Consider the following 23697-nt stretch of genomic DNA (forward strand, 5'->3'; position numbering starts at 1 on the left):
CTACCGAATTTGCTCGGCGTTACACGCGTCGATCAAAATCCGAAGCACGGTGCACATGGACGGAGGCAGTGAGATGAAATCGGCAAGCCGTTTCTGAGTCATACACCACCGACGGAAGAACGCCCGAGGACACCTTCGGTGTCTCAGTGGTGTCAGTGTCAGCGTAGGAGCAGAATGGGGATCGTCCGCGACCAGCCCTCTACAGATGCATGTGCACCGGGTCGCAATTATGCAATTCACCACCGGATGGGTAGCACTGGTGTTGATTTCCATTCCGATGAGATGACCACATGGGCGGATAAGAGACACTAGGCAACCAGCATATTCATGCTGGGCCAACGCAGCGGCAGCATAGCCGTAGTAGTGGGACTATTGCGAGTAGATGAGGCGAAATCTGAAGTGATGGAAAGTCCATGGCAGCGAGCAGAATTGACATGAAATTTGAGAAAACAAGACGGTCAACTCGAAGCAAGTCGTAGTAGATGGTCAAAGAACGGTGACTCAGATGTGCGCTCTGTAGACATCGGGCAAAACCGGCGAATCGAGATTGAGATCCACCTGCAGACCCATATTTGTCGGAATACGAGGACTCCCTACTCACAATCACCTCCATTCAAACCCGTTCACATCCCACAGAGTCGATTTGATCATATTAAATCTACTGGCGAGCAGCCTTCACAAAGTCCACATTAGGTTCATTGGCACCGCGCAGTGGTATTGCGTCTATAGAAACCGTAAAGGTGTCCCATGAACATCCAGTCCGTCGCATTAGAGGTAATTTCATCCGTGAATAATGTAAGTAGTGGAGACTGACGAGCAGCATGTACGGTATCATCAAGGGGACCAAAACACACCGGCGATTCCGTATCCGTAGGTTATCAGCACAAGCGGCGGCACAGCGTGTATAGTATGATATACAAATCCAATGCGGGGATACGATCAAACAGACACATTGCACGAAAGAAAGCTGCGCACATTCACTTTGGCATTTGTAGCGCCCCCATGATCGCCTCTATGCCTTTCACGCCCAAGCCACCCTTAGGATAGCAGATGTACATCTGCAGACATGCGACGCCGAGGTCAGACACCCTCCCACAACGACACCAGATACAGAAGGCCACTCACCGGCTCCGGGTGGATGCCGAATTTCTGGCGGAAGTCGCCCTTCCCAGAAAGGTTGAAATGCGACGAGAGCCCGTTGTACGTCTTTTCGAGCGTTCGCACACGAAATCCGCCGACGTTCTCCACGCGCTGTAGCCGATCCGTCGCGCCCGCGCCGAATGTCGCGCACCGGATACCCGCATCGCCTAGCTTCTTGATGACGTGCGTCAGGATATATTCGATTGCGCCTAGGGGTGCTCCGGGGAACTCGAGCGCCCACTTGACTTGGAAACCGTGCGCCGGTGACAGTTGTGCGAGGACGACCATAGCACACGGCTACAGCGCACTCGTGAGCCCCTGATTATACGAGTACACAGGGACAAGAATGCTTACCTTGCCGTCCTTGTCAACTGCGTAGAAGTACTTCCGATGCTGCGTGTCGTCGAACGGTCGCACGCCCGTCAGGTGTATCTGCGTGCCCTTGCGGTGCTCCGACCACTCCTGGCACCGCTCCTCCAACTTCTGGCGGATGTCATCCTCGGGTTCTCCGTCTATCTCGATGATCTTCACCCCGTCTCTCTCTGCTCTATGTACCTTCCGCCGCACCGTCTTGTCATTCGACGCCGGGTCCACCTCGATCGGATTGAGGCGTTCCTCCGCCACCGCTATAATCGCGCTCCAATGTAGCTCTTCGGCCAGTACGCGCTCGGTCTCTTGGCCTATGCAGCACCACACTGGTTTGAGCTTCTTCTCCTCGATGTGCTGCAAGTACGCGTTGATCACGCCTAACATCTGCTTCTGCTCGCACAGCGGGTTACCGAAAGCGACAGCAAAGTGGCTCTGCGTGATGTAGCCGACCGCCGCCCCGGTCTTTGTGTCCCGCCACACTGTCCACGCAGGGTCTATCCACGAGGTGTTCGTCGAATCGCCGTAGTGCGCGATGAGCTGCTCCTCCCTGTCAGTATGTCACCTCAGCCTGAGGACAATGGTAGCAGATCACTTACGTCCTCGAGAGGAGGCAGGTCACCGTGTGGATGACCCTCCTGGAATGTCTTTTCCTCGGGTCCGTGCAGGACCATAGCCATTGCTGCGCTCATGGATGCTTCGGCTAGGTCCTTACCGTTCTTTGCGAAACTCTTCGGGTCTCGTGGGAACAGACTTGCGTGGCGAATATCACCCAACTTGAGAAAGAGCATGACGACCCGCTCCAGGCCAACGCCGCCTCCACCGTGCTGGTACGCAAGGTGATATGGTGAGTATACACAACAGGATAGGTAAACGAATACTCACAGGTGGGCAGCCCCAGCGAAAGCCGTTCACGTAGTCCTTCATACTCTCGGGGTCGATCCCGGCGGCTCGCATGCGCTCTTCCAGCATTGGTGCAACATGTATTCGCTGCCCTCCGGACAGAATCTCCTCGCCACGCAGGAAGATGTCAAATGAATTGGATAGACGCTACAAAGATACGCGTCAGCATTCAGAAATTATATGACGTTCGACCGTAACTCACGTCGTCCTCAGGATCTAGCATCGTATAGAACGGCCGGGCCTCAAGTGGGAACTTATCTACCCCGTCCCTCGTCAATTCCGCTTCACCGTTCGCTCCACAGCGACTGATCACTCACCTAAGATGTAGTAATCTGCACCGTACTTCTCTTTCACTAACTGACCCAACCGTCGTTCTGCCGCCGTGCTCAAGTCATCCCACTCATCCGCCGGCGACCCATCCTCCTCCTTCCACCCGCTCTCCTTCAGCATCCCAATGCCTTCAGCAAACTTCAACCGTGGTGTCTCATCCAGAATGACGAGGTCATCGTGCGGGAACTGTACTTTCACGACCTCGATCTGCCAATATGATACGCACGTCAAGACACGAGGGTAGAAAACAAGACGTGAACACCAATAGGATGCGATGAGCAAGAGAGAGTACCGACCTCTTCCCGGAACCTCTCTTGCAGGCCACGAAACATGTGGATGAACATCCTGTCGATTATGTCCAACACCTCGTGATAATGCGATTCGAACTGCATTTCCAGGTCAAGACCAATGAATTCGGTCAAGTGTCGGTGAGTATTTGAATTCTCAGCCCTAAAGACTGCAACCACCAGCGCATATAATCGGTTAGCGATACCTGTAGCTTTACTGCGAACTCCAGAAAAGACGCACCAGGCCCGATCTCGAATACTCTCTCCATATCTGCCGCAATGCACATCTGCTTCGCGAGCTGTGGGCTCTGAGCGAGGAACGCCGGCCGTCGGAAGTAGTCCACCTTGAATACTTCTGCACCACTCTCTGTGCTCGACTCCTGAAATTTGCTCGACTGAATCTCGAGAAAGCCCTGGCTCTGCAGGAACTCCCGGAACAGCAGGCAGACCCCTGCGTGTATCCGGAAAATCGCTTGATTTGCAGGTAACTGCGCGATCGATGAGGAAATGGAGACACGAGAGATTGATGTCCACACGTACTCGCAGATCCAGCACGCGATTGGTAAATCGCGTAGCTTGGTTGACGCGAGGCAAATGCGCGTCTTCCTAATATCACCGTTACGACGACCCCCATGATGCGAAGCCTACCGCATATACTCACCTTGGAATCAGCTTCCTCTGTCCTGGAGACACCTTCGACCTGAAACGGCAACGTCGACGTTGGGCCAACGATAACATACAACTGTCACAAGATGTATCAACTGCCACTCACAGCACATCACAACGTCTCACCTTCTGGATCTTGACCTCATGGTTATGTACTCGCGTACTGTGTACTTCCTCCTGGCCGTCCGGCGGCCTCTGTACGACGCCTTTGACGAGGACGATGGTTTCGCGATTTAAGCCCTCGGCCCATCGGACCATATTGTGTGAGATAACCCCTTCCTCCTCCGTCAACACCCCTTGCAGCGTCGTCAATTGACTTCGGAAGACCATAAAGATGATTTTGGATCCTAGCTAAGGATGAGCGCGTACGGGCGCTAGGTTCAAATGTGCGTCATACCTAGTGGTCGAATGTGGTGAACACGGGCCTGGAATGTGACATGCTGCCCCTCGTTCATGCTCGCGACCCCGATCAGCGAATGAAGGCGGGATTCTGTGTCAGAAATCAGTACACCAGGTCTGCTGAGAGAATTCTTGCTAGATGCAAGCACCTGACACTTGTTGGGACATGTTGAGTGGTAGGTCGCCATAGCTGTCTCGCAGCGGGTCCTACAGACAGAAGTCAACATGAAGAACGCGAGACGGACACATCTCAAGCGCACCTCATCATATAATTTCTTCTGCCTTTCTTTGCGCGCCCTGTCCTCTTCCTCGTCCTTCCCTCTGCGCTCATCCCGCCTCTCTGCCTTCTGCTCTGTGAACGACAGCCTTCGCGATCTGGAATTTGTGGATGGTCGTTGCAAGTGGTTTGTTTGGCGCGGGTCGTCGGGGACATTCTGCTGTTGCTCCTGCGCGGCGGTCTCACCCTGCGCGTTGGTGTTGTCGACGACTATTTGTGGCACACCGTTTGCTGCCTTCGCGTCGCCGTTGAGAAAAGGGTGTGCCTTGCCATTAGTGGTTTGGGACGTGGGCGACGGTAGCGGCGACTTGCTGCGGGAAGAGAGATTGGAGACGGACGTGCGTGCGCGGTGGATGGCTTTCTTGATGCTGGACATGGTAGGCATTCAAGAAGCAAGAAGAGGGAGAGGGAATGGTGGGGGAATTTGGAGGATGCTGGCGACGCATTAGATGATATTGGTGCTCCTGCGACGCTGCTTGGCGGACGTCATGCGCTCCATTCTACTTCCAGCGTCCCCCACATGACGTCACTACTTGCGTAGAGTTGCTATATACAGCAGCTTGACTGCCATTTTCGCGTGGCGGCCGGGGTCGGGCCGGCGATCGAGCTTGTTCGGGCACAGGCCTCCGGCGACGCCGTAGCGGTGTATATGTGGTCGGACGTGCCAGCAAGTTCGTGCATAGACACTATGTCTGCCAACACACTCGAAGTCTCCGATTGGCGCCACTTACCAGCTGACGGAAAAACAAACACCTTCTGCACTCCATAGTGCTGTGATCTTAATGCTGCACCATTGCAGCTTTACAGGCTCGTTCCTGCTGTTGATGTGCAATGTACCACCTTCGCAAGCCCGAAGGCCGGAGGAAAACAATAAAAGGGTACGCGTTAGATTCCTGAACCATTCCAGAGCCAGAACGGATGGATGAGCAGAAAGAAAAGGAACAACTGTGTATTCGCCGGTGCGTCGCGCATAATGCCGTGTGTTTGTCGGTACGCCATTGATCAGTGTCGTGCGAAGCGCCTTGACGGAAAGCAAAGCCAGATGTTTCCCAGCATATCCTGTGAACGCAATATCATCGCTAACGCGCGTCCCTCTGCAAAACTGCCCGTATGTTGATGTCTATGTCAGTTTCCCTACATGCCCCCCTCTTGCTGATCAAGTTTTGTCGTGATGCCGTTGCTCCTCGTGTCTTCCCAACATCCACATGAATACGTGCAGGATCACGTGCTCAGATTCTCCCTAAGTAAGTGACTCAGAGTTCAGCCCCAGTGAGAAATAGCTCTGAGCTGATCGACGCTGGTATGCGTCGGTCCGAGGGCCCCAAAACACATACCTGCCCATATCGTAACATACTAAATGGCAAAAACACATACCGTTATCTGTGTCAGTGTGTCGCGATATGTGTGAGTATGTTCGAATCGACTAGCACATATCAACGCATATTATATTAATTCGAACATCCTCGCTGGTATGCGTCCATATGAGTACATAACACTGCTCCCTGTACCCCGCTCCCTACTCCCTGCTCCCTGCTCCCCGCTCCCCATTCCACTCGCTCTCTGTACCCTGCGCACCTGATCCTCGCACTCGTCACCCATCCGCCTGGTAGTTGCACCTCCACCTCCTCGTGCGCACTGCGGCGCGATGTGTGTGTGGGGACACGCGGTCAGCGGGATTATTCTAAAAATGCGAACATGGTGCAGAGCTAACCATGACAGGAGTGCCGATACAAGGGACAGTGCGAGGGTGATACGTAGGGGGTGCAGATGGGCTAGATAGACGAGCAATATGTACACACAGATCAGCAGAATGGCAAATGGCAAATGTAAAGGGGACGTACCAACGCTGACCGTGCCAGCTGAGAGCCCATCCCATGGTCCCATGGTATCCTCTTGCACCCACGTCGCACTCTGTCAAACAGCCGAGTTGAACCCCGTCCACCCGATGTTATGCGAGCGGACCCAGCACTCGTCCCGTTTCGCTCGTATGCATGATCACGGAGGAGGAGAGCGGTCGTGCCTACCGTAGCGCGGGGGATACTCAGAAACGCGAGGGGCAGAGCTAGAGCTCCATATTACATAAAATCAACAGGATTGCACACCAAGATTTGCGTACCAAGATTGTGCGCGAGCCTGCGCAATCTTTTCGTGCATGAACCCTCCAGATGAGACGTTGTGCAACCATGGCAAACGCACTCTGCGCATGTAACAAAGAATCATCAGGATTGCACTGTCAGAGCGCAAGCCTTAGCGCGGGCTTCGTCGGAGACCCCTTCAAAGTCGTTGAGACGTCCGGCGATGATGCGCCAATGGCACGATTCGGACTTTGTTTGCTCATTGTATGGCGTACTATACAGTTCGGGTCCCCTTTCGTTCGATAGAGTGTTCGCATCGTGGACACGAACAGGCTTCAGTTCGCTCCTTAAGGTCGTACTGAAGCAAGTCGTTAGCGCATTGTTCGCCCCATACTATCATACTGACATACCTTAGATACAACTCTGTATATGTATTTACCGAGTCCGCTCCTTAAGTTCGTACTGAAGCCAATGTCACTCTGTATAGCTCTCACTCGTTAGCCTTCAATATGCGCACCAGGATTGTATGCGGCCCCGCGCAGTTGTTTCACGCGTGATCTCTCCATTTTTCTTGTCAGACAAGACATAGGCAGTGTAGGCAGCTTTAACGTCGTTTGCGCGGACTGGGGGCAGTGAGTGTGTATGGCAGTGGGGAGAGGAAAGGAAGAGCGCAGAGACGTGGGGAGAGGAAGACCGGGCGCCTGTGGAGGCAGAGAGTGACGTCAGAAGGCTACGAAAGATAGTGTACCTGACGTAATGGATCCCAGACGGGCAGGCCTTCGTTCATGAGAGCACCGAGATGATGCAGGCCTGGATACAGAAACGAGTTGACATTCTTCGCCTTTGATGTATTCATCCCCATGAACAAAGTCACTGAATGTGTCGAGCTGACCGAGCTAATCCAGTATAGCTAGCACTGACTGCATCAGACAGGCTCATTGCACCAGCGGTAGTTACTCGATGAGGATGCCATGGAATCAGGAGGGAAACAGGGCAGCAACGAACTATGCGCACATGCGGAAAACAATTCATGTTAGAACGCGTACAGTGACACGCGCGCAGTGCAAGCAGGCCAAGCACAACGTTAACGGCGTCCGTTACGTTAAGCAGTCAGCACTAAGCTCACGAACGTTGGACATTAAGCTAACAAATGTCGAGACATTGACGTGAGTCACATATTGTGCTCTGATCAACGCATAAGAGCTCAGATGGCAATCGATAACACATATGAGCTCACACCAGCGTCGATCAGCTCAGAGCTATTTTTCACTGGGAATGATCGCGCGGCAAACGCAATGTCGAACAGTGGCACACAAAAGAGAATATATAAATACAATCTGATTCCTGCAAAACAATAATTTAATGTACAGCAAGCGGACTTGTCAGGATATCAATCATCGTGCCATGCTGCACGGACATCCGAACGTATGTGAGTCCATTTGCAACACCTCATGCCTTCCTAGACTTGCGCATTCTTGTGATTGACACCCTCGCAGCATTGATACTTCCTTGTGATCGCGTAGGGCCCTTGGCTGCACTCGTCGATGTGGCGCGTTTACTCTCCCATGATGTCTTGCGCGGTCTATCCGCGGGCAGCGCGTCCGTTTCGTCTTCGCGCTCCCCGCTTCCTTCATCCCGCACATCATCGCCATCTCTTTCTTTCCTCTTGCGACACCGTGTGGTTGCGATTGTGTCCAGGGCTGTCTCCTCTGAATCGCAACTCACGGCTGTGCTCGAGCGCGTGCTTGCATCCTCCGGACTCTGGCCACGGTACGTAGGAGGTTCTGGCACGATCGCGGCGAGTCTGGCAGCCTGCCGTGTCAAGCGGCGTGTCGGCTCTAGTTTTGGCTTTGATCTTGACATTACAAGCGCGTCAAAGACTTTGTTGGGGTCTGCGCCTTGCCGCGCAATGTGTACGAAACGCGCGCGCTTGCGAGGTGGCTCATCGGAATCGGAATCGGAATCGGAATCGGAATCGGATGGTGCGATGTTAGTGGCAACATCGGCTGCAGCCGCCTCGCGGTGGCGCGGCATCGTTATGATTTGCGCCCTATGTGCAGGGGGGACGTCAGGCGGAGATATCTCCCTCCGCAAGTATACAACAGACCCGTCGAACAGTGGCGGATTGTATCCTGCAAACACAGTCACTCGACGTCCTGAGAGAATCGACGGCAACGCACCATAGATCTCATGTATGATCGCCGCAGTACGATCGCGCACCGCGGGCCCCCACAACGCAGCGTGTGCTGGATGACTAGGATCGGGGTAAGTTGCCAGTCCGGCGAGCGCTATGATATATTTGCACCACATGTCCGGAAGGTCACTGTCGTGCTGGAATCCGAGCAGCCGCCTTACTTCCTTGACGCTACTGAGACGCGCCGAATCCGCAGACTGAAAAGTAGGCCATGATGTAGCAGACCCAGCAGCTTGACCTACCTCCATACTATACTTGCGTGCAAGGGCCACAAGGTACTGCTCGATGTCAGGACTTCGTACAGAGATCATGCCGGGACCGAGGCTGTAGTGATAGTCCGGAAAGTCCCGCCTTGGGTAGCACGCGATACAGTGTTCGGCCGGTATCAGTGGAGTCATAGCACTTGTTGGGGTAGCAAAGATGGGCTCCTTCGAATGCATAGACAAGTACTCTGCAGGCATAGATGACGTTGGGTATTGGAGTGCGGCAGTGCCCGTGAAGCCATGCAATCCAGGATATGTGGGTGCGTCGTACGTGAGTGTGGGGGAATCCGAGAGGATGGGTCGTGTGTTGTGATAAAACGCAGAGCTCATGATGGAAGAGAAACGTTGAGAACTCGATACCTGTAGGTATGCTTGTTTGTGGAGTTATGAGACAGCCTGGGACGGATGCGGCGGAAGAGCTGCTATCTACTTATAAGAAAGCGGAGAGTTGTCAAAGTGGAGTGGCCTACTTTGCTTTGTACGTCGCCAGAGTATATCTGACTGCGCCACTGATTTGAATGATGTGAAAGGAAGCTTTAGCGGGAGCAATCGATGAATTTGATGTGGAAATGGATCGCAGCAACTATAATAGGCAAGATCAGATGGTGTTAGTGAGCAGATAGGACCGCGGGCAGTGGCGACGAAGAGCGGGACAAATAAGATGCGGTACGTGTTTGACAAGGTCACTCCGCCCTTATATACTGCAGACGCAGAACAAAGCGAGGCTGAGCACTTACCTTTTTGGGAGTCCCGGGGTTGCCATGCGCAGTGCGCATGGTTTCCCGTGGCCTGCAGACCACACACAATTAGTTACACGAGGCTCATGCGATTTCAGGATAATTATAAGGTAAATGCAGCAGCAGCAGCAGCGATGAAAACGAGCACAAAAGCACGATACAACACAGCTCGACGAGGTGGTGAGTCTGTGCAAGCGCCGAATGGTAACGGTCACCGCAACCAAATCGGGCATTTTGCTTGCTCTCTAATTACGTTATCTCGGATGACGTTGGAAATCCTGTACCTCGCCCCATAGCTATCAATCATGCAGTGACTCATAATACTTCATCGCAATAGGCACGCCTCATACTTGCATTTGCCCCCAAACTCAACGCGTTAGCCAGATCCGTGCCAGTGGGTAATTGGCATGTCCGACCTCTTGAGTCTTGGTACAATTGGAGAATTTTATGGCGGTGGCGCATCAGATCTCTAAGAATGTTCTCAACGGCCCATGCTTTTCGGGCCGCTCTGAGCGAGAACACGGCACCATTGAACGACCCGACGAACCGAAACGCCGATTTCAGACCGACTCGGCCTTTCGCCACGGTCACGTGTATGTGACAGTGTGACGCCGTAAGACATGGACGCCACACATGTGGCGGTGTGAAGTCTACGAGACCGTCGCTGGCGGCATTATACGGCGAAATTTCCTTGTTCTCAAAGCTGAATACATAAAAAAACTGCGCTTACATCACAAACACCTCTTTTCTGGTTTGCTATATGTGTAGCGACTGAGTTTTTATCCCAATATGCATTCTAGACTCTTCTAAACATCGGTGTCACCAGATGAATCTGTGATACTCAACGGCGGCTCTACCCAAGGTCTGTCATGGGTCTGGCTAAGGTGAATCTCCGAGGAAAGTCCCTGGGGTCCGAAATGAAGGGAGAAGGTTAATTGCGGAGGTCTGCTCGGTACGTTGTTTCAGTTGATTGCATGAGTTTGCGTCTAAGGATTCTGATCACCTATCCCCTCTTCGATTCTCAATTGTAAATCCATATCATATCTCTGTGAGCGGTTCTGCCATCGAGTTCAGTGACATTGCGTCTATAATTTGATATTTTGGGCTCTCTTGATCACCGCTCGTACGCGCATTTCCGCTAAGCGTAGATGTGCTTCCTTTTTCTCACCCATGTCCCTATTTCGTGGGTTATCAGGACGGCAGCGTAGTTCTTGCCTCGTGTTGCCTGTGGCCTATCTCCATTGGATCCAGCGGTTCAATTGACACGGAAGTTGGCCATCTCCGGCTCCGCCTGCAATAGCTGGAGATAGTTTCCATTTACTGCATATCTGAACGAAGTGCGCTTCCTGACGGGGCTCCCTCCCTCATTTTAGTGTGCCGTCCGACATAACTAGTCGCCTGAGCAGCGCCTCTTCGCATAGACGTTTCAAGCGAAAACAAGCATGCATCATGGGGTTGACGCGTTGTACGGCCTCTCGCGGCCCGTCTTTCCCTTCTGACACAGGAAGAACAACAGCTACCACTAGAAGAATGTCAGTGAAGCTAAGGTCATTGCGAATGATCTTGATCCAGGTGAGGCGGGGAGAAAGCCAAGGCTTTTGCCGTATTACAGTCATGTCATGGGAGCTTTGGGGAGACGGTGGCGGAGGGTTCTTCTTCCTTCTAAAAGTACACGGTGGGTAAGAGATTAAGCAATGTTCCGGACGATGCATTTACCAGTTTACAGGTGGCGCTACAGTGATCAAACGGTCAACGCAATACATGGCAGAATGCTGATCTAATAGCACACCACAGATAGCATCAACGGAAGGCCAGTCACCCGCTGGAACACCCGTTATCTTCGTTCCTAGAATTCAGGAGAAGAGTGATCGGTGTGAACCAAAGCCTCAATCTCGATTCACTAAACTTCGGCATGGTAAGCAATATCCCGAGCGCACGACAAAGCGTACTGTAAACGGGTACTCACTGACTTAACAGGTAAGCCTGAACAGGCTGAACTGCGTCTCGTGGTTTGGTCAACAGTCATGGGGTGTGAGGTGTCGCGGCGCGGAAGTTCGCTGGACCGGCCAGGGGGCTGCCGAACTGAAGTGACAGTTACCTTTCAGGCGACGTTCTCTTGGCCAACGGCGATACGAAGGCTGAATGTCCCGTCTCGTTCTCGCCACCACAGGCCGACAGCGCCTCCGACAGGGCGCAAGCGATGGAAGGGGTTGGCCGGCCCGTTGCTCGGGATGCCGGCACGTGATGGGGTGATTACCGCGAGCGGGCCGTCGGGCCGTCGGGCCTTTCCGACAGCTTCAATCCTTTAATAACTCGTCGAGGACTTTGGCTGCCTATACGGCGGCCTATCCCTGTGCTCATCCCTACCTCAACCATGGCCAACGCAACTAACCACGCGCACACAGGGCCTAATGGCGCGAGCATATCCCGCCCGCTCACTCCAGGCGTTTACGCCCCTATCCCTACCTTCTTCAAGGCCGGATCCGAGGATCTCGGTGAGCTTCCTAGTTGCCTAAAGCTGAGGTCGGGTTCTAACGCTTCCGGATGCAGACGTTGACGCGCTGAGGTCACACGTCGTTCGCGCAGCGAAGGCCGGCGTGCGCCCCCTGATTGCCGGCTCTATGGGCGAGGCGTTGCATCTCACGCACTCCGAGCGTATTGAGATTATTCATGCGGCGCGCGCAGCATTGGACGAGGCGGGTCTCACACAAACACCCATCATTGCGGGCACGGGCACAGGGAGCACCCGAGAGACCGTGGAGTTGACCAAGGAAGCTGCTGCTGCAGGGGCGGACTACGCCATCGTAATCGCAAGCGGCTATTTCGCTGGGGCGCTGACCAAGAAGGCCCTGAAGGCCTTCTGGGCGGAGGTATCCGAGAAGAGTCCTATTCCGATTCTTATCTACAACTGTAAGTTGCGCGACCCTTTGTACACTTGCTGTTACCTTAAGTTGCTTGTTATAGACCCTGGTGCCAGCGGCGGCATAGACCTTGACTCAGACCTCATCACAGAGCTCGCCATAGAGTACCCGAACCTAGCCGGAGTAAAACTAACGTCAGTACTGCTAAGGTACTCCCTAACTAGACGCGTCCTAACCAGATCCGACAGATGTGGCAACGTGGGCAAGCTCACGCGGATCTGTGCGACTGTTTCCGATGCTTCCTTTTCCTCGTTATATCCTCGCAAAAACCCGGACGCCCCGTTCCTGGTGCTGGGCGGATACGCCGACTTCTTACTCCCATCAGCGTACGCAAATGGCCATGGTGCTATTACTGGCCTCGCAAATGTCGCTCCGGTGGGTACCTTCCGTAATGTTTGTCAGCCCTTTCGGCTAACGCAACATATACAGTATACTATCGTGCGGCTCTTCGAGCTCTCGGAGGGAGTGCGCACGAACCCCTCCTTACTCCCAGAGGCTCAGCGCCTCCAGGGCATTGTCGGCAGGGCCGACTTCACGATTGCGAAGGCCTCGATTTCGGGTACGAAGGCACTGATCGAGAAGCTGTACGGCTATGGTGGCCTCCCGCGTAAGCCGCTGCCTCCAATTGAGCCCGATGCCTTCGAGGCGCTCTGGGCACACCCGCATGTCCAGGACATCGTCAAGGTCGAGCGGGAACTCAGCGGGAAGGCGAGCTCATGATTGCCATGTTTCACACACAAATGCCTTCCCCGTATTCGGAGGAGATGCGTACCGGAGCGTCGGAGCTGGAGCGTAGCTTATATCCAAGAAGCGTCGTTGGTGCATACTCTGTACAATACACATGTATCATTCTATCTCACTGTAGTCAATGTCCATCATCGCACAGTTTGGCTCCGAATTCTGTCAGAGCGTGCCTGATGAGTGCCTCAGAGTGGAAGACTTGTAGATGGAAGGTCGTCTGCGAGGCATCTCGCATGATGTTCGCGGAGTTAAGATTGATGGAGCGCTGGACGACTGTGCTCGATGGGTGAGGGTAAACGCAGCGTGATCGCACAGTTAAGGACTCGACAACCTACGAGACGTCGTAGCCGTGACCTCTCGTTGCCGTTAGAAAGTACGCGAGCCTTCATAATATCGTTGGGACAGGCATCCATGTAGCAGCTAGCTTGAATCGCAGATGCGCGTTCGGGATAGTTCTTGATCGATATAAGTTGCATAGCGTCAGCATGATCGACCCGGTGGACCTTGCGACGCTTTATGGCCACATTGATTTTGATTTCCTGGCAAGAGCATTGGATAGTACCACCAGCATTGAATTGCCAACGACAAGACGAAGACTCAATATTTGACAAAAGGTTACCGATGTCCGGTGTGATACAACAACAATGCACGAGGTAATAATAGCACACTCACCGCGTTGTATACTCGTCTTCTGACCATCCCAAACCCAGGAATAACGATGCCAGCGAGGGCGTGAGCAGCCAGGTGACCTAAACCCTCCTCATGAAAGGAGGCCCGGCGCGCTGACGGGCCTTTGGCTAATTGGCCAGGTACAAAAGGCAATCGCGAGGTAGCGATGTTCGGGGCTTTGTATCGACGGAATCAATTGCAAAGATACTGCTGTGATCAGCGTGGTTCTGAGAGCAAGTGCGGAGGTGTACATACATGGGATCCTCTCCTAGAGTGAACAGACAAGATCCGCAGAAGAACTGCCACGGATGCAGCCGTGACATGTACGTGTCCAGAGCAGTGAGACAGACTAGGAGGAAATGAGCCTTTGAAGCAGATGCCACCGCATACTGACGAGACCCATGATAATGGCGGGAAGTGGGTATCAATATATATGGTCCTGCGACAGCCGCGTTATGAAAGCGGAAGAGAATTTGATCGGCGTTGTGCTGTAATGGACGCGGCCGCTTGAATCATACCGGCATGTTGCGCTGTACGTACTAAATCACACCTTGCTCAAAGCCTTTCAGTGCGTCGCAGGTGGATGATGCTGCACCAACTCAACTATGTCTATTCGAAATCCACGATGTACGTCGCTTGGCATCATAGCATACGCTCTACGGAGTCATCCAGTCTCGCCAGGTCGCCCTGTCGCGGCGTCTGCCAGTACTTGCGGAGACAGACATTGCTCTACGTGCAATATCATGTATCGTGAATGCTCCCGTTGACGAGATAGACCTTCTGTCATTGGCGGATCGTATTCACGTGTGAGCGACGAGATTTGCAGGACCGCGAAGCGAGATCAGGATCTGCGTACCTGCGGTGGGGTAATTGCACCACTGACTTGACGCAGTGCCCAATATCCCATCACCATCGTTGTCGCTGCATCGTCCCTCTGGGACGAGAAGAGGTCAGAACCAGATTTGTTTGCGTGATGGAACGGTGCGTACCCGTTGCATAGTGGTGGCAGCCGTACTGTCGGGGAGCCCTGTATGTCCCTGTGTCACTAGGGCGCGTCTTCCGACGAACCAGAATATGAAGAAATGAGTAGGTTGTGCGCGCCATGGGCAAACCCTACTATGAATGCTATACGACAGACAGAGCCCTATGCCGCGATCTCGATTCTTCCATTCTCATGGTATGGACTATAACAAAAGCCCAGTAGCTGGGTGTTTGTCACAGTGCATATGAGAGGGAGAATCAAGACCATAGAATGGGGCTCCAGGTGTCAAGGAGCTCCCAGGGGGGCACGAGAAAGCAAGGGGGTTCTATAGACTTATTAGTATGAAGCCCGAGAATGTGGACAGTGCATCCCAATTAATCAGTCTGACTTACTTCTATAGAATGCATAGACCAATCTGCCCGAGGATGAAGCAGCGCACAGACAAAACCACATGGGGCCCATGCATGAGAACGGAAGATGAGGCAGCTGCACGAGCAATGATTCGGCTCGCGCTGAAGCAGGAGCAGAGGCCGGGAGTGTCGCGGGTCGTAGGTTGTTGTCATGTCGGTTGTCTCTCTCAGATGCGGTCTTTTAAACTGATTCAGCGCGGTAAAACAGTGCCCCGAGGATCGATAAATCTCGTATCTCGGCCTATCACGACTAGTTGTCCTGACGGCCCGCACGTCGAGGGACCATTTCATGTGGTCCCTGCATAAGGAGTGCAATAGTCGAAACGCGTACTGACGGGCTGTCCTGGAAAGGAGCGACGAGCAGCAGTGAGTGGAAACAAGTGCCGTCCACATGTCGCAATATCGGTCTCTGTCTATGGCCATTGCCAGCTAACGCGCCACGGTGGATGAACTCACCTGGAGGGTGGTGTAGATCTTCATGTCGCGGTAGCTCTAGCCTTCCTCCCCCTTCACTAAGGACGGGCGGTATGGGGCCGGAGCTCGTTGAAGGACACGGTAATCCTGCATGCATCCAAAAACTACCGCAAACAGCGCTCGAGCGTGCATCGATAACGCATTTCGACCTCGAGGAGCAAAAGGCTAACTGGGATAGTGTATCCCCCCCGGCAACGCACGACGATCTCGGGCCAATCATCCGGGTGCGGGCTCAAGCACAAAATGGGAAGGTATCCAGCAGTAACCAGCCACGAGTAAGCCGGCTGACGATTTGGTTGTTGACTGACGGCCGTCTTGTGGGTGCGGCTCGCAGGGGGGCGGAAGGAATAGGAAAATGCATGTGACTACGATGCATGGCGACGCAATGACTCTCAGCCAAGTCCGAAAGTCAGACTCTCCGACCACGCGCCGTGACTCGGCTCCTGCCTCTGCAATGTCTCTCAATCTCAATCCCCCGTCTCTGCGTCCGCTCGACACGCCACCTTACTCAATAATTGGCTGGCCATACGCCGGAGGACCCTGAATCGACCCTGCACGCCACATAAGTACTACGGTCATCAACACATGTTCTTCCTGCTCTTGCACCGTGCCCTTCGCGCGATTGCGCGCTCAGTGTTGTCTTCTTCGTTGCAAATTCACGGTGACCGAAGAAGATCAATTAAAGGGAGGCGATGTGGTTTGGCGTGACCATCGAGCGAACGGTGAGTATTTCAAGGTATGTCTACAGGCAGGAGGACGATGGATGTATATCGGCTGAGTGCACAGGCTGGGTCTATGTGGCGTTCCTTCTGGTCGAGAGCCTGATGCCAAAGTTCAGAGCAGAGTTTTGATCCTGACTACTGAGCCTCGGCTTCGGTCACTTGACAAGTGCGGAAGCACTGTAAATGTCCAGTCCAGATTGAGATGCGGGTAACCCGCTCCCCAACTTATCCGACAACTCCACTCGACGATACCTATCCGTCATTTCCGCTGTCTAGGTGGCTATAAGACGAGGCCAGAGTCCATGATGTCGCTATTCAATTACGCTTGCCATAACTTTACCCGAAATGACTTCCACCGTAACCGTACCAGTGCCTCCTGTCGTCGAGGTCACTATTGTCACCGTGCAGCACGCCCCAAAGGTGAGCGCATTCTCTCCTTCACCCTTACACATTCTCATTCTAGTATCGGGCGTAGAACACCGAGACGAGAAAGTTGATCTCGCCACCGCGTGCCGACTCTCCCCTCTCCATGCTACGCTCCCTAAGCGTCGACGACGATTACTTCGAGCGCCGGGCACTACGTGCTACATGCATCCAGCGAACTCCGCTCGATGACTTCCACCCCCAGGCCAGCGAGATCGTGCCAGGTCTATTCATCAGCGACATGTACACCGCAACCTCTCCCGCCACGATCCGCGGTCTTGGCATCACCCACGTCGCCTCTGTGGTGAAGCGTGGCTGCCCACGCTTCCCTACCGGCATGGACCATATCTGCATTCCTATCGACGACACGCACGACGCACACCTCATCGAGTATCTCGACTTCACCATTCGATGGATCCGACGCGCCTTCGACCGGAGAGGACAAGTGATGATCCACTGCATCTGGGGGATGAGCCGCAGCGCCAGTGTCGCAATAGCCTACCTCATGGCGTCCAAGGGGTGGTCGCTGGAAGATGCACTTCGGCACACGGTGTCGAGGCGGCAAGTGGTGAGGCCGAATAGCGGCTTCATGCGGCAGCTGAAGACGTATGAGCATATCTTGAAAGAGAGGGCGCGGATATGCGCGGAGCGCGAGCTCAAGTGGAGCATGAAGCGTCTAGCTCTTAGTAGTGATGCTCATGCACTATCACAAAGTGTTTGAAATGAATTATCGTCTCGATTGACCGCGCGGAGTATCAAAGATATTCGTATGGTTCATAGGGGTAAGAGTTAGGGCGTTGGTTGTTTCATTGAGATGAGATATATTTGCCGGTGTCATCGCCATTCAAATTTTTACAGAAGTCATAAGCTATGCGAGCGAGAAGTTGGATAGGCACTTTAAGTGAACCCGACTGTTCGCCATAGCAATTTAATCGTGGACTTACGATGCAAGGAAGCGTCTTGCTGACTTTCTCAGCCAAATGCTCAGCTAAGCGTAGGCTGTGTCTACCAGGGTACACTTTGCTTCCTTGTGAGTGGTCTTGACTGATACTAGTTCGCGCTGTGGCACGTATCCGCGAAAATCAGATTTGCGCAACTTCAGCGGGGCCGCGTCTGGCCGCGTCGGCGCGTATAGCCACACGTGACCGAACTTCATCGAGCTCAGGCGGAGGTTGTCTCCTGCTGCACTGGTCGTCAACTACTCAACGAACAGTGCCCCTCTCGACGACCATTACTCGTCAACGTGGTCTTCTCGAACGACCCTCAACCGATACTCCGGAAATATACAAGCATCGGCATCTCTGCTTCGTTCGACATACAACACTGTTCATCAGGCCGCTTCTCTTTGTCTTATGTCTCTTATGTTGTCTATCAGCCCAGGCTTGTATGAGACGATCATGACAAAGCAAAGTCTTAACTCGTGTATTCTGAGCTGATATCTCAAAAGACGACAGTTCTTATCGAGCGCGCTCCACCGATTCGCCGGCTTCTTGAGCCTATAGTGCTCTCGTGTTATCTAGAGGCTCCTTTCGACCACATCATATCCATCCTCAGACCTGAATATGACCGCCTCTGGAGCATCATACACCATCTCCGGCAGCCTGACCCCGGCTCAGATCGCCGCAGTCAGGCAAGCGGCGGCAGAAGTGCTTCCTCAGTGCCGCGATTTCCTAGCTTCGCTGGTGCGCATCGATACCACCAACCCTCCAGGGAGGAACTACCTCGAGTGCGCGCAGCTCATCGGCCACACCCTCGCCTCGCTCGGATACGCGGTGGAGTACGTCGAGGTCCCCGCGGAACAGCTCCCGGCCCTCGCGCCCGCTGGCGAGGGTCTGCCGCGTACGAACGTGATCGGACGTCTGCGCGGGACAGAGGGGCGCAAGACACTGCACGCGAACGGCCATTTTGACGTTGTGCCCATTGGCACCGTCGAGGACTGGCGATACCCGCCGTTCGGTGCCGAGGTTCATGGGGGTCGCATGTATGGCCGTGGTACGTCCGATATGAAGGGCGGCATTGCTGCGCAGGTACGATATGCCCAGTGCTCGGCTCAAATGGAAATTGCAACTGTCGACCATTGTTGCCCAGATATTTGCCGTAGAGGCGATCAAGAGGGCTGGTCTGAAGCTGAAGGGGAACATAGAACAGTCTGGCGTTGTCGATGAAGAAACGACTGGCGTGCGGAATGCTGGCATGGGGTTCCTCGTGGACAACGGGTACATCAAGGCGGACGAGATCGACGCGATCGTGATCACAGAGCCCCTGAACACGACCAACGTCTGCTGTGGCCGTACGTCGCCTCCCTAGCATTCTTCCTCCTACCTCGACGCTTATCCCTGCCCGCCAGACCGCGGCACGATCTGGGGAACCGTGACCTTCCGCGGCCGCCTCTCGCACGGCTCTATGCCCGGGCTCGGCGTGAACGCGCTGCACCACGCCTGCGCGTTCGTGCAGCTCGCGACGAGCACGCTCTGCCCGCGGCTTGCGGACCGGCGCGACGAGCGCGTGATCCCGCCCGAGGCGCGCATGGCGTCGCTCGCGTTCACGCAGCTCCGCGCGGGCGACAACATCAACACCGTGCCGAGCGTCGCGGCCGTGTCGTTCGACCGCCGGCTCGTCCCCGGGGAGACGCTCGCGGACGCGCGCAGGGAGATCGCGGACGTCCTCGCGGCGCTGAAGGCGACGCCCGGGTTCGAGGACCTCAGGTACGAGTACGCGGAGAACTACGCGACGGAGGCGACGTGGGTCGACCCGGAGCAGCCGATCGCGGCGGTGTTCCGGGACGCGATTCAGGTCGTGACGGGCCAGGAGGCGGGCATCGTCAGCTCGCCGGGGAGCGACGACCAGGTCGGTCTGTCCTCTGCAGTCGCACGACACGACGGGCACTGACGCGTGATCCTCTTCCCTCCCCCGGGGCCATGCAGCGCTTCCCCGTGCACTCGCTCAGCCCGCCGCTGAACGCGACCATCGTCTACGGCCCGGGCTACATCTCCGAGGCGCACGTCGCCAACGAGAGCATCGACATCGCGGGCGAGCTCCAGGTCGGGCTCGAGGTCATGGCACTCGCGTTCGCCGCGTTTCTCGGCGTTGACGCCGCTTAGACGCAGGTGTGCACGCCTCCTCCCCCTCCCGCGCCCGTGCGAGTATTCAGCGTGCGATCGTGCTCACACGCCGCTTCCCCTCGTGATAGGCATCGTGGGCACCGCTCAGGCACCGCTACGCACGGGTTGACTCAGCGCGCGGCGCTAGAGACGGAGGGGTGGGGGCTTTCAGTCAGCAGCGCCACTCGGCCGACGTACAGCGCGGGACGCAGTGACGGTCGTATTCTCCGGTATGCTGCGGAAAATGAGACTCTTACTACGCACGCGGTCTGTGTGCCTCGACCTGTACATTCGCAATGAATGTCATACTGCAGTTCCCTGTCGCCCATTCATCCCTCCTGGGCGCGAGTGCACGGAGAGGTCTGGTTGGCCGCCATGAGGAGACCGACGAAGCTCCGTCAAAAGCTTAAAACTCAGCATGCTGCGTCAGCCAGGTACACCGCCGAGCGGGAGATTCCCAGCACTACTAAGTATATGTCCATCGGCCTTGGCGAGAACCGCGAGCGGGCCCGATCGACGACCCAGCCAAGCCCTCCGGCGATCAGCCCTTGCCAACAGCGTCGTGCGCGCGATCGATCGAAGAAAGTAGCATTAGACAGCCTAGTATTACACAAATCATTACGTCGCCACAGCGGTCTAGGGTGTGTTAAATGTTGAACGCCGAACGTCGAACGCCGGACGTCGAACGTCGACCGACAACAGCAGCGCCGCAGCGGCGCCCCACTATCCATACCATGATACCGATACGGAAGAACCTCACTCCGCCTTGCCCGGTGAGACCTCATACTGCTCCTCCTTCGTCTTCGCGCCGCTGCCCCGGCTGCTCGAGCCGTCCGCATCCCTGTCCCCGCTCCCGCTCCCGCCCACGGCCGCCGCGCCGGCGCTGAAGCCCTCGCCCTCCTCGACGCCGCGCAGCCCGCCCGCGCGGTAGTCCCCGAGGTAGAAGTACACCGCGGGGAGCCCGACGAGCAGCCCGCCGACGATGTTGCCGAGGTACGACGGGATGAGCGACCTGCGGGGTGGAGCGCGATGTCAGCGTCAGCGTCCGTGCGGCGTTCTCGCCGGTGCGCAAGGAAAAAGAAAGGGGCGGGTGAGCGGAAGGAAGACGACGCACTTTCCGATGTAGTACCCCGCGGTCATCTGCAGCGGGCGGTAAAAACGGGTCGTCAGCGGTGCGTGTCTACAGTGAGGATATGGGATGAACGACGCACGGGTGCGCCGAACATGATGCCCAGCGGGATCGAGAACATGTTCGCGACCACTGTGAGGGGGACAGTCGTTCAGCGGTGCGCACCGTGGCGTCTCAGCGCAGACGCTGCTCACCGTGGTCAAATCCTGCAGAGACGAAGATCTACGGGACGGGGGTGAGCGCGCGGCCTGCGGTGCATGGATGGATGCGGCGCGCGGCGTACCATGATGGGTATCCATATCGCCACAATCTGCAGGTCGCGGTCGCGGTCAGCCGCGGTACCACGAACGGGTGCCCGAGCTCACCTTGGAGAGCGTGTCGCGCGCCCCGGCCGCTTGCTAACCCACAACCCATCGCGCTCATCAGCATACGCCCGTCCAGCGGCACACGCGCCGCAACAACACACGGCGCACTCACCCAGACGGCGACGCACACGAGCCAGTTGCACCCGATCCCGCGCAGGAAGATCTGGTACCACTCCGGCTCCTTCGCCTTGTGCCTGCGCGCGTACGTACACCGGCGTCAGCGCGACGGCCTCCACTTGCGCCCAGGAGGGCGAGACGGAGAGGACAGAGACGGGACGTACAGGGCAAAGTCCTGCGCGTAGCTGATGTACGGCTCCGTCGAGATGACGCCGCTATCTGCAAAAGGCAAAAGGCGCGACCCGCCGTGTCAGCCGCTCACTGTGGACACTGGACACCGCGGGGCGCAGGGCGCGAGGCGCGTGCTCACACTTGGTCAGGACGGCCGCGAAGAAGAGGCTGCCGCACAGATTGCCGAAGGTCACTGTGCCGGGCGCCATCAGCGCGCAGACGGCAGGGATAGGCGGAGCGGCGCGCACCGATAAGCCAGTTCCACGGCAGCCCCCACCACGGGACGACGCCCTTGATGCACGCCATGGGGAATATCTGCGGTGCGCGTCCGGATGGGTGCAGGGACGTGGCGAGCCTTGTGAGCGGCGGGGAAGCGACCAATGAGAACGGAGACGCGCACCATCAGGTTGCTCGTGAGGAGCTCCTGCCCCTGCAGCACGATCCTGCGGGATCACGACATGGTCAGCTCGCGGTTCTGCGGTTCTGGTTCTGGGATCATGGGATTCTGGGATTCTGTTGGGATTCTGCGCTTGAATTCTGCGCTTCTGGCGTAGTGGTGGCGATCGATGGCCAGACGCGTGCGCACCGGCCCCGCGTGCGGCACACGAAGCCGAAATGCAAGGCGCTCGATGTGCGCATGGCCTTGGCAGGGGATGCCGTAACCGCAATCGTAGCCGTAACAGGGCTATGATCCTGATACGGTTACGATGATATGCGCGGACGCGAAGGTGAAGGCGAAAGAGGTGATGGAGAGGCCGATAGGCGGAGATGGGATGGGATGGGAGGGAAGCGCGGCGAGACGACGAGACGACGGCAAGAATAGCGAACGCGTACACACATTATCAAACCGACGGGAAAGACGGCGCCGGCGAGGACCTTGACGAGGCCGGGGTTGTTGGCGTTGATGCCGGCGGAGCCGCCGCCAATGATCTCGGAGAGGAGGCCTCCGAAGGAGAGCATGATGCCTGCGCCGACCTGGATGCGCGGGGCGGGGTAAGCACGTGCCGTGAAGAACAGACGGGGCGAGAGGACGCACGGCCTTGAAGAAGACCTTGTCTGCGCGGGTGCGGTGCTTGACGATGCCGTGCTCGACCATGGCGACTGCGACCTGGGCGGGCTTGAGGGTGCTTGGGGGGTCGAAGGAGGCCATGATGTGCGCAGTGGGAGGGGCAAGCGGGGGACAGGCCGCGCGCAGGGCGGGGCAGTATATGTACGCTCGCGCAGGCGCTGGGTTTCACGATGCCAGAAGGGACGGCCCAATGAGGGGGGGCTGCTCCCAGAAGGATTCGGCAGGTGTGTCATGCACCGGGCTGCTTCGATCTCAGCCTGGCGGGCCATCCCCCTTTCGGCCGCGGAACCTTTTCGCCACGGCTAGCCTATCACATCGACGCGCGAGTGTGGCAGGATGCAGGAGCATCGATAAGAGGGCACTTGCTTGCACAGACGCGACGACGAGGGCGACGCTGCCCAGCGCGCGAATGCGGGGCTCCCATCAATCCTGTCAGCCAATCCGGGGAAAGTAGCCGGATCCAGATCTCAGATCCCGCCCGTACGTGACCCCTGTCGGCGCTCACCCCCGACCTCGTCGGGCGACCTCCCCGCCTCCCCGCTCCCACGCGCAGCAAATACCTCGCAATATCACAAACGGCGACTTGTATCGGATCATACATCACACCCGCAGATAGTCGCCCGCACGTCCCCCGCTAGCCTGCCGACGCCCATCGTGATCCCGCCGCATTCGTCAGTCGACGATCACCAGACCCGCCTCCCGTCCGTTTGCGTTTGATGTTCGTCCCCGCAGCGACAGCACGCATGCCGCGTGTGCCTGTCGCAGC

The 23697-nt window shown here is 56.0% G+C and overlaps 7 protein-coding genes across 7 annotated transcripts; 4 read left to right on the forward strand and 3 right to left on the reverse strand.

The window, feature by feature from the left end:
- Positions 1-977: 977 nt before the first annotated feature.
- On the reverse strand, positions 978-4279 carry POSPLADRAFT_1131534 (hypothetical protein; the record flags this gene model as incomplete). Its single annotated transcript, XM_024484097.1, has 13 exons — positions 978-1058; positions 1126-1437; positions 1495-2046; positions 2106-2333; positions 2392-2556; positions 2612-2667; positions 2727-2946; positions 3036-3196; positions 3268-3514; positions 3567-3632; positions 3688-3768; positions 3819-4039; positions 4090-4279. 13 exons carry the CDS (start codon positions 4277-4279, stop codon positions 978-980), a joined length of 2580 nt encoding a protein of 859 aa, XP_024343450.1.
- A 3613-nt stretch (positions 4280-7892) lies between these two features.
- POSPLADRAFT_1044027 (hypothetical protein) lies at positions 7893-9676 on the reverse strand (the record flags this gene model as incomplete). The annotated part of the gene is made up of 4 exons (XM_024478445.1): positions 7893-8575; positions 8624-8834; positions 8880-9260; positions 9638-9676. The coding sequence occupies 4 exons, from the start codon at positions 9674-9676 to the stop codon at positions 7893-7895; spliced, it is 1314 nt and encodes a 437-aa protein (XP_024343451.1).
- A 1575-nt stretch (positions 9677-11251) lies between these two features.
- POSPLADRAFT_1053287 (hypothetical protein) lies at positions 11252-11882 on the forward strand (the record flags this gene model as incomplete). The annotated part of the gene is made up of 5 exons (XM_024480374.1): positions 11252-11312; positions 11364-11374; positions 11432-11552; positions 11615-11689; positions 11743-11882. 5 exons carry the CDS (start codon positions 11252-11254, stop codon positions 11880-11882), a joined length of 408 nt encoding a protein of 135 aa, XP_024343452.1.
- A 129-nt stretch (positions 11883-12011) lies between these two features.
- Positions 12012-13278, forward strand: POSPLADRAFT_1131022 (hypothetical protein; the record flags this gene model as incomplete). Its single annotated transcript, XM_024484017.1, has 5 exons — positions 12012-12132; positions 12188-12547; positions 12602-12692; positions 12747-12933; positions 12988-13278. 5 exons carry the CDS (start codon positions 12012-12014, stop codon positions 13276-13278), a joined length of 1050 nt encoding a protein of 349 aa, XP_024343453.1.
- A 3807-nt stretch (positions 13279-17085) lies between these two features.
- POSPLADRAFT_1131716 (hypothetical protein) lies at positions 17086-17700 on the forward strand (the record flags this gene model as incomplete). The annotated part of the gene is made up of 1 exon (XM_024484122.1): positions 17086-17700. The coding sequence occupies one exon, from the start codon at positions 17086-17088 to the stop codon at positions 17698-17700; it is 615 nt and encodes a 204-aa protein (XP_024343454.1).
- A 484-nt stretch (positions 17701-18184) lies between these two features.
- POSPLADRAFT_1073096 (hypothetical protein) lies at positions 18185-20080 on the forward strand (the record flags this gene model as incomplete). The annotated part of the gene is made up of 4 exons (XM_024482569.1): positions 18185-19006; positions 19068-19269; positions 19327-19826; positions 19904-20080. The coding sequence occupies exons 1-4, from the start codon at positions 18542-18544 to the stop codon at positions 20078-20080; spliced, it is 1344 nt and encodes a 447-aa protein (XP_024343455.1). The 5' UTR covers positions 18185-18541.
- Positions 20081-20836: 756 nt separating this feature from the next.
- POSPLADRAFT_1064824 (hypothetical protein) lies at positions 20837-23106 on the reverse strand (the record flags this gene model as incomplete). The annotated part of the gene is made up of 13 exons (XM_024481855.1): positions 22899-23106; positions 22701-22837; positions 22469-22547; positions 22263-22292; positions 22111-22177; positions 22002-22055; positions 21856-21910; positions 21687-21768; positions 21493-21519; positions 21404-21431; positions 21292-21341; positions 21195-21220; positions 20837-21092 (listed from the first exon to the last, which is right to left on the reverse strand). The coding sequence occupies exons 1-13, from the start codon at positions 23010-23012 to the stop codon at positions 20837-20839; spliced, it is 1005 nt and encodes a 334-aa protein (XP_024343456.1). The 5' UTR covers positions 23013-23106.
- Positions 23107-23697: the final 591 nt, after the last annotated feature.

This window comes from Postia placenta (genome assembly GCF_002117355.1).
Source record: "Postia placenta MAD-698-R-SB12 unplaced genomic scaffold POSPLAscaffold_2, whole genome shotgun sequence".
In the NCBI taxonomy this organism is placed as follows: Eukaryota; Fungi; Basidiomycota; class Agaricomycetes; order Polyporales; family Adustoporiaceae; genus Rhodonia; species Rhodonia placenta.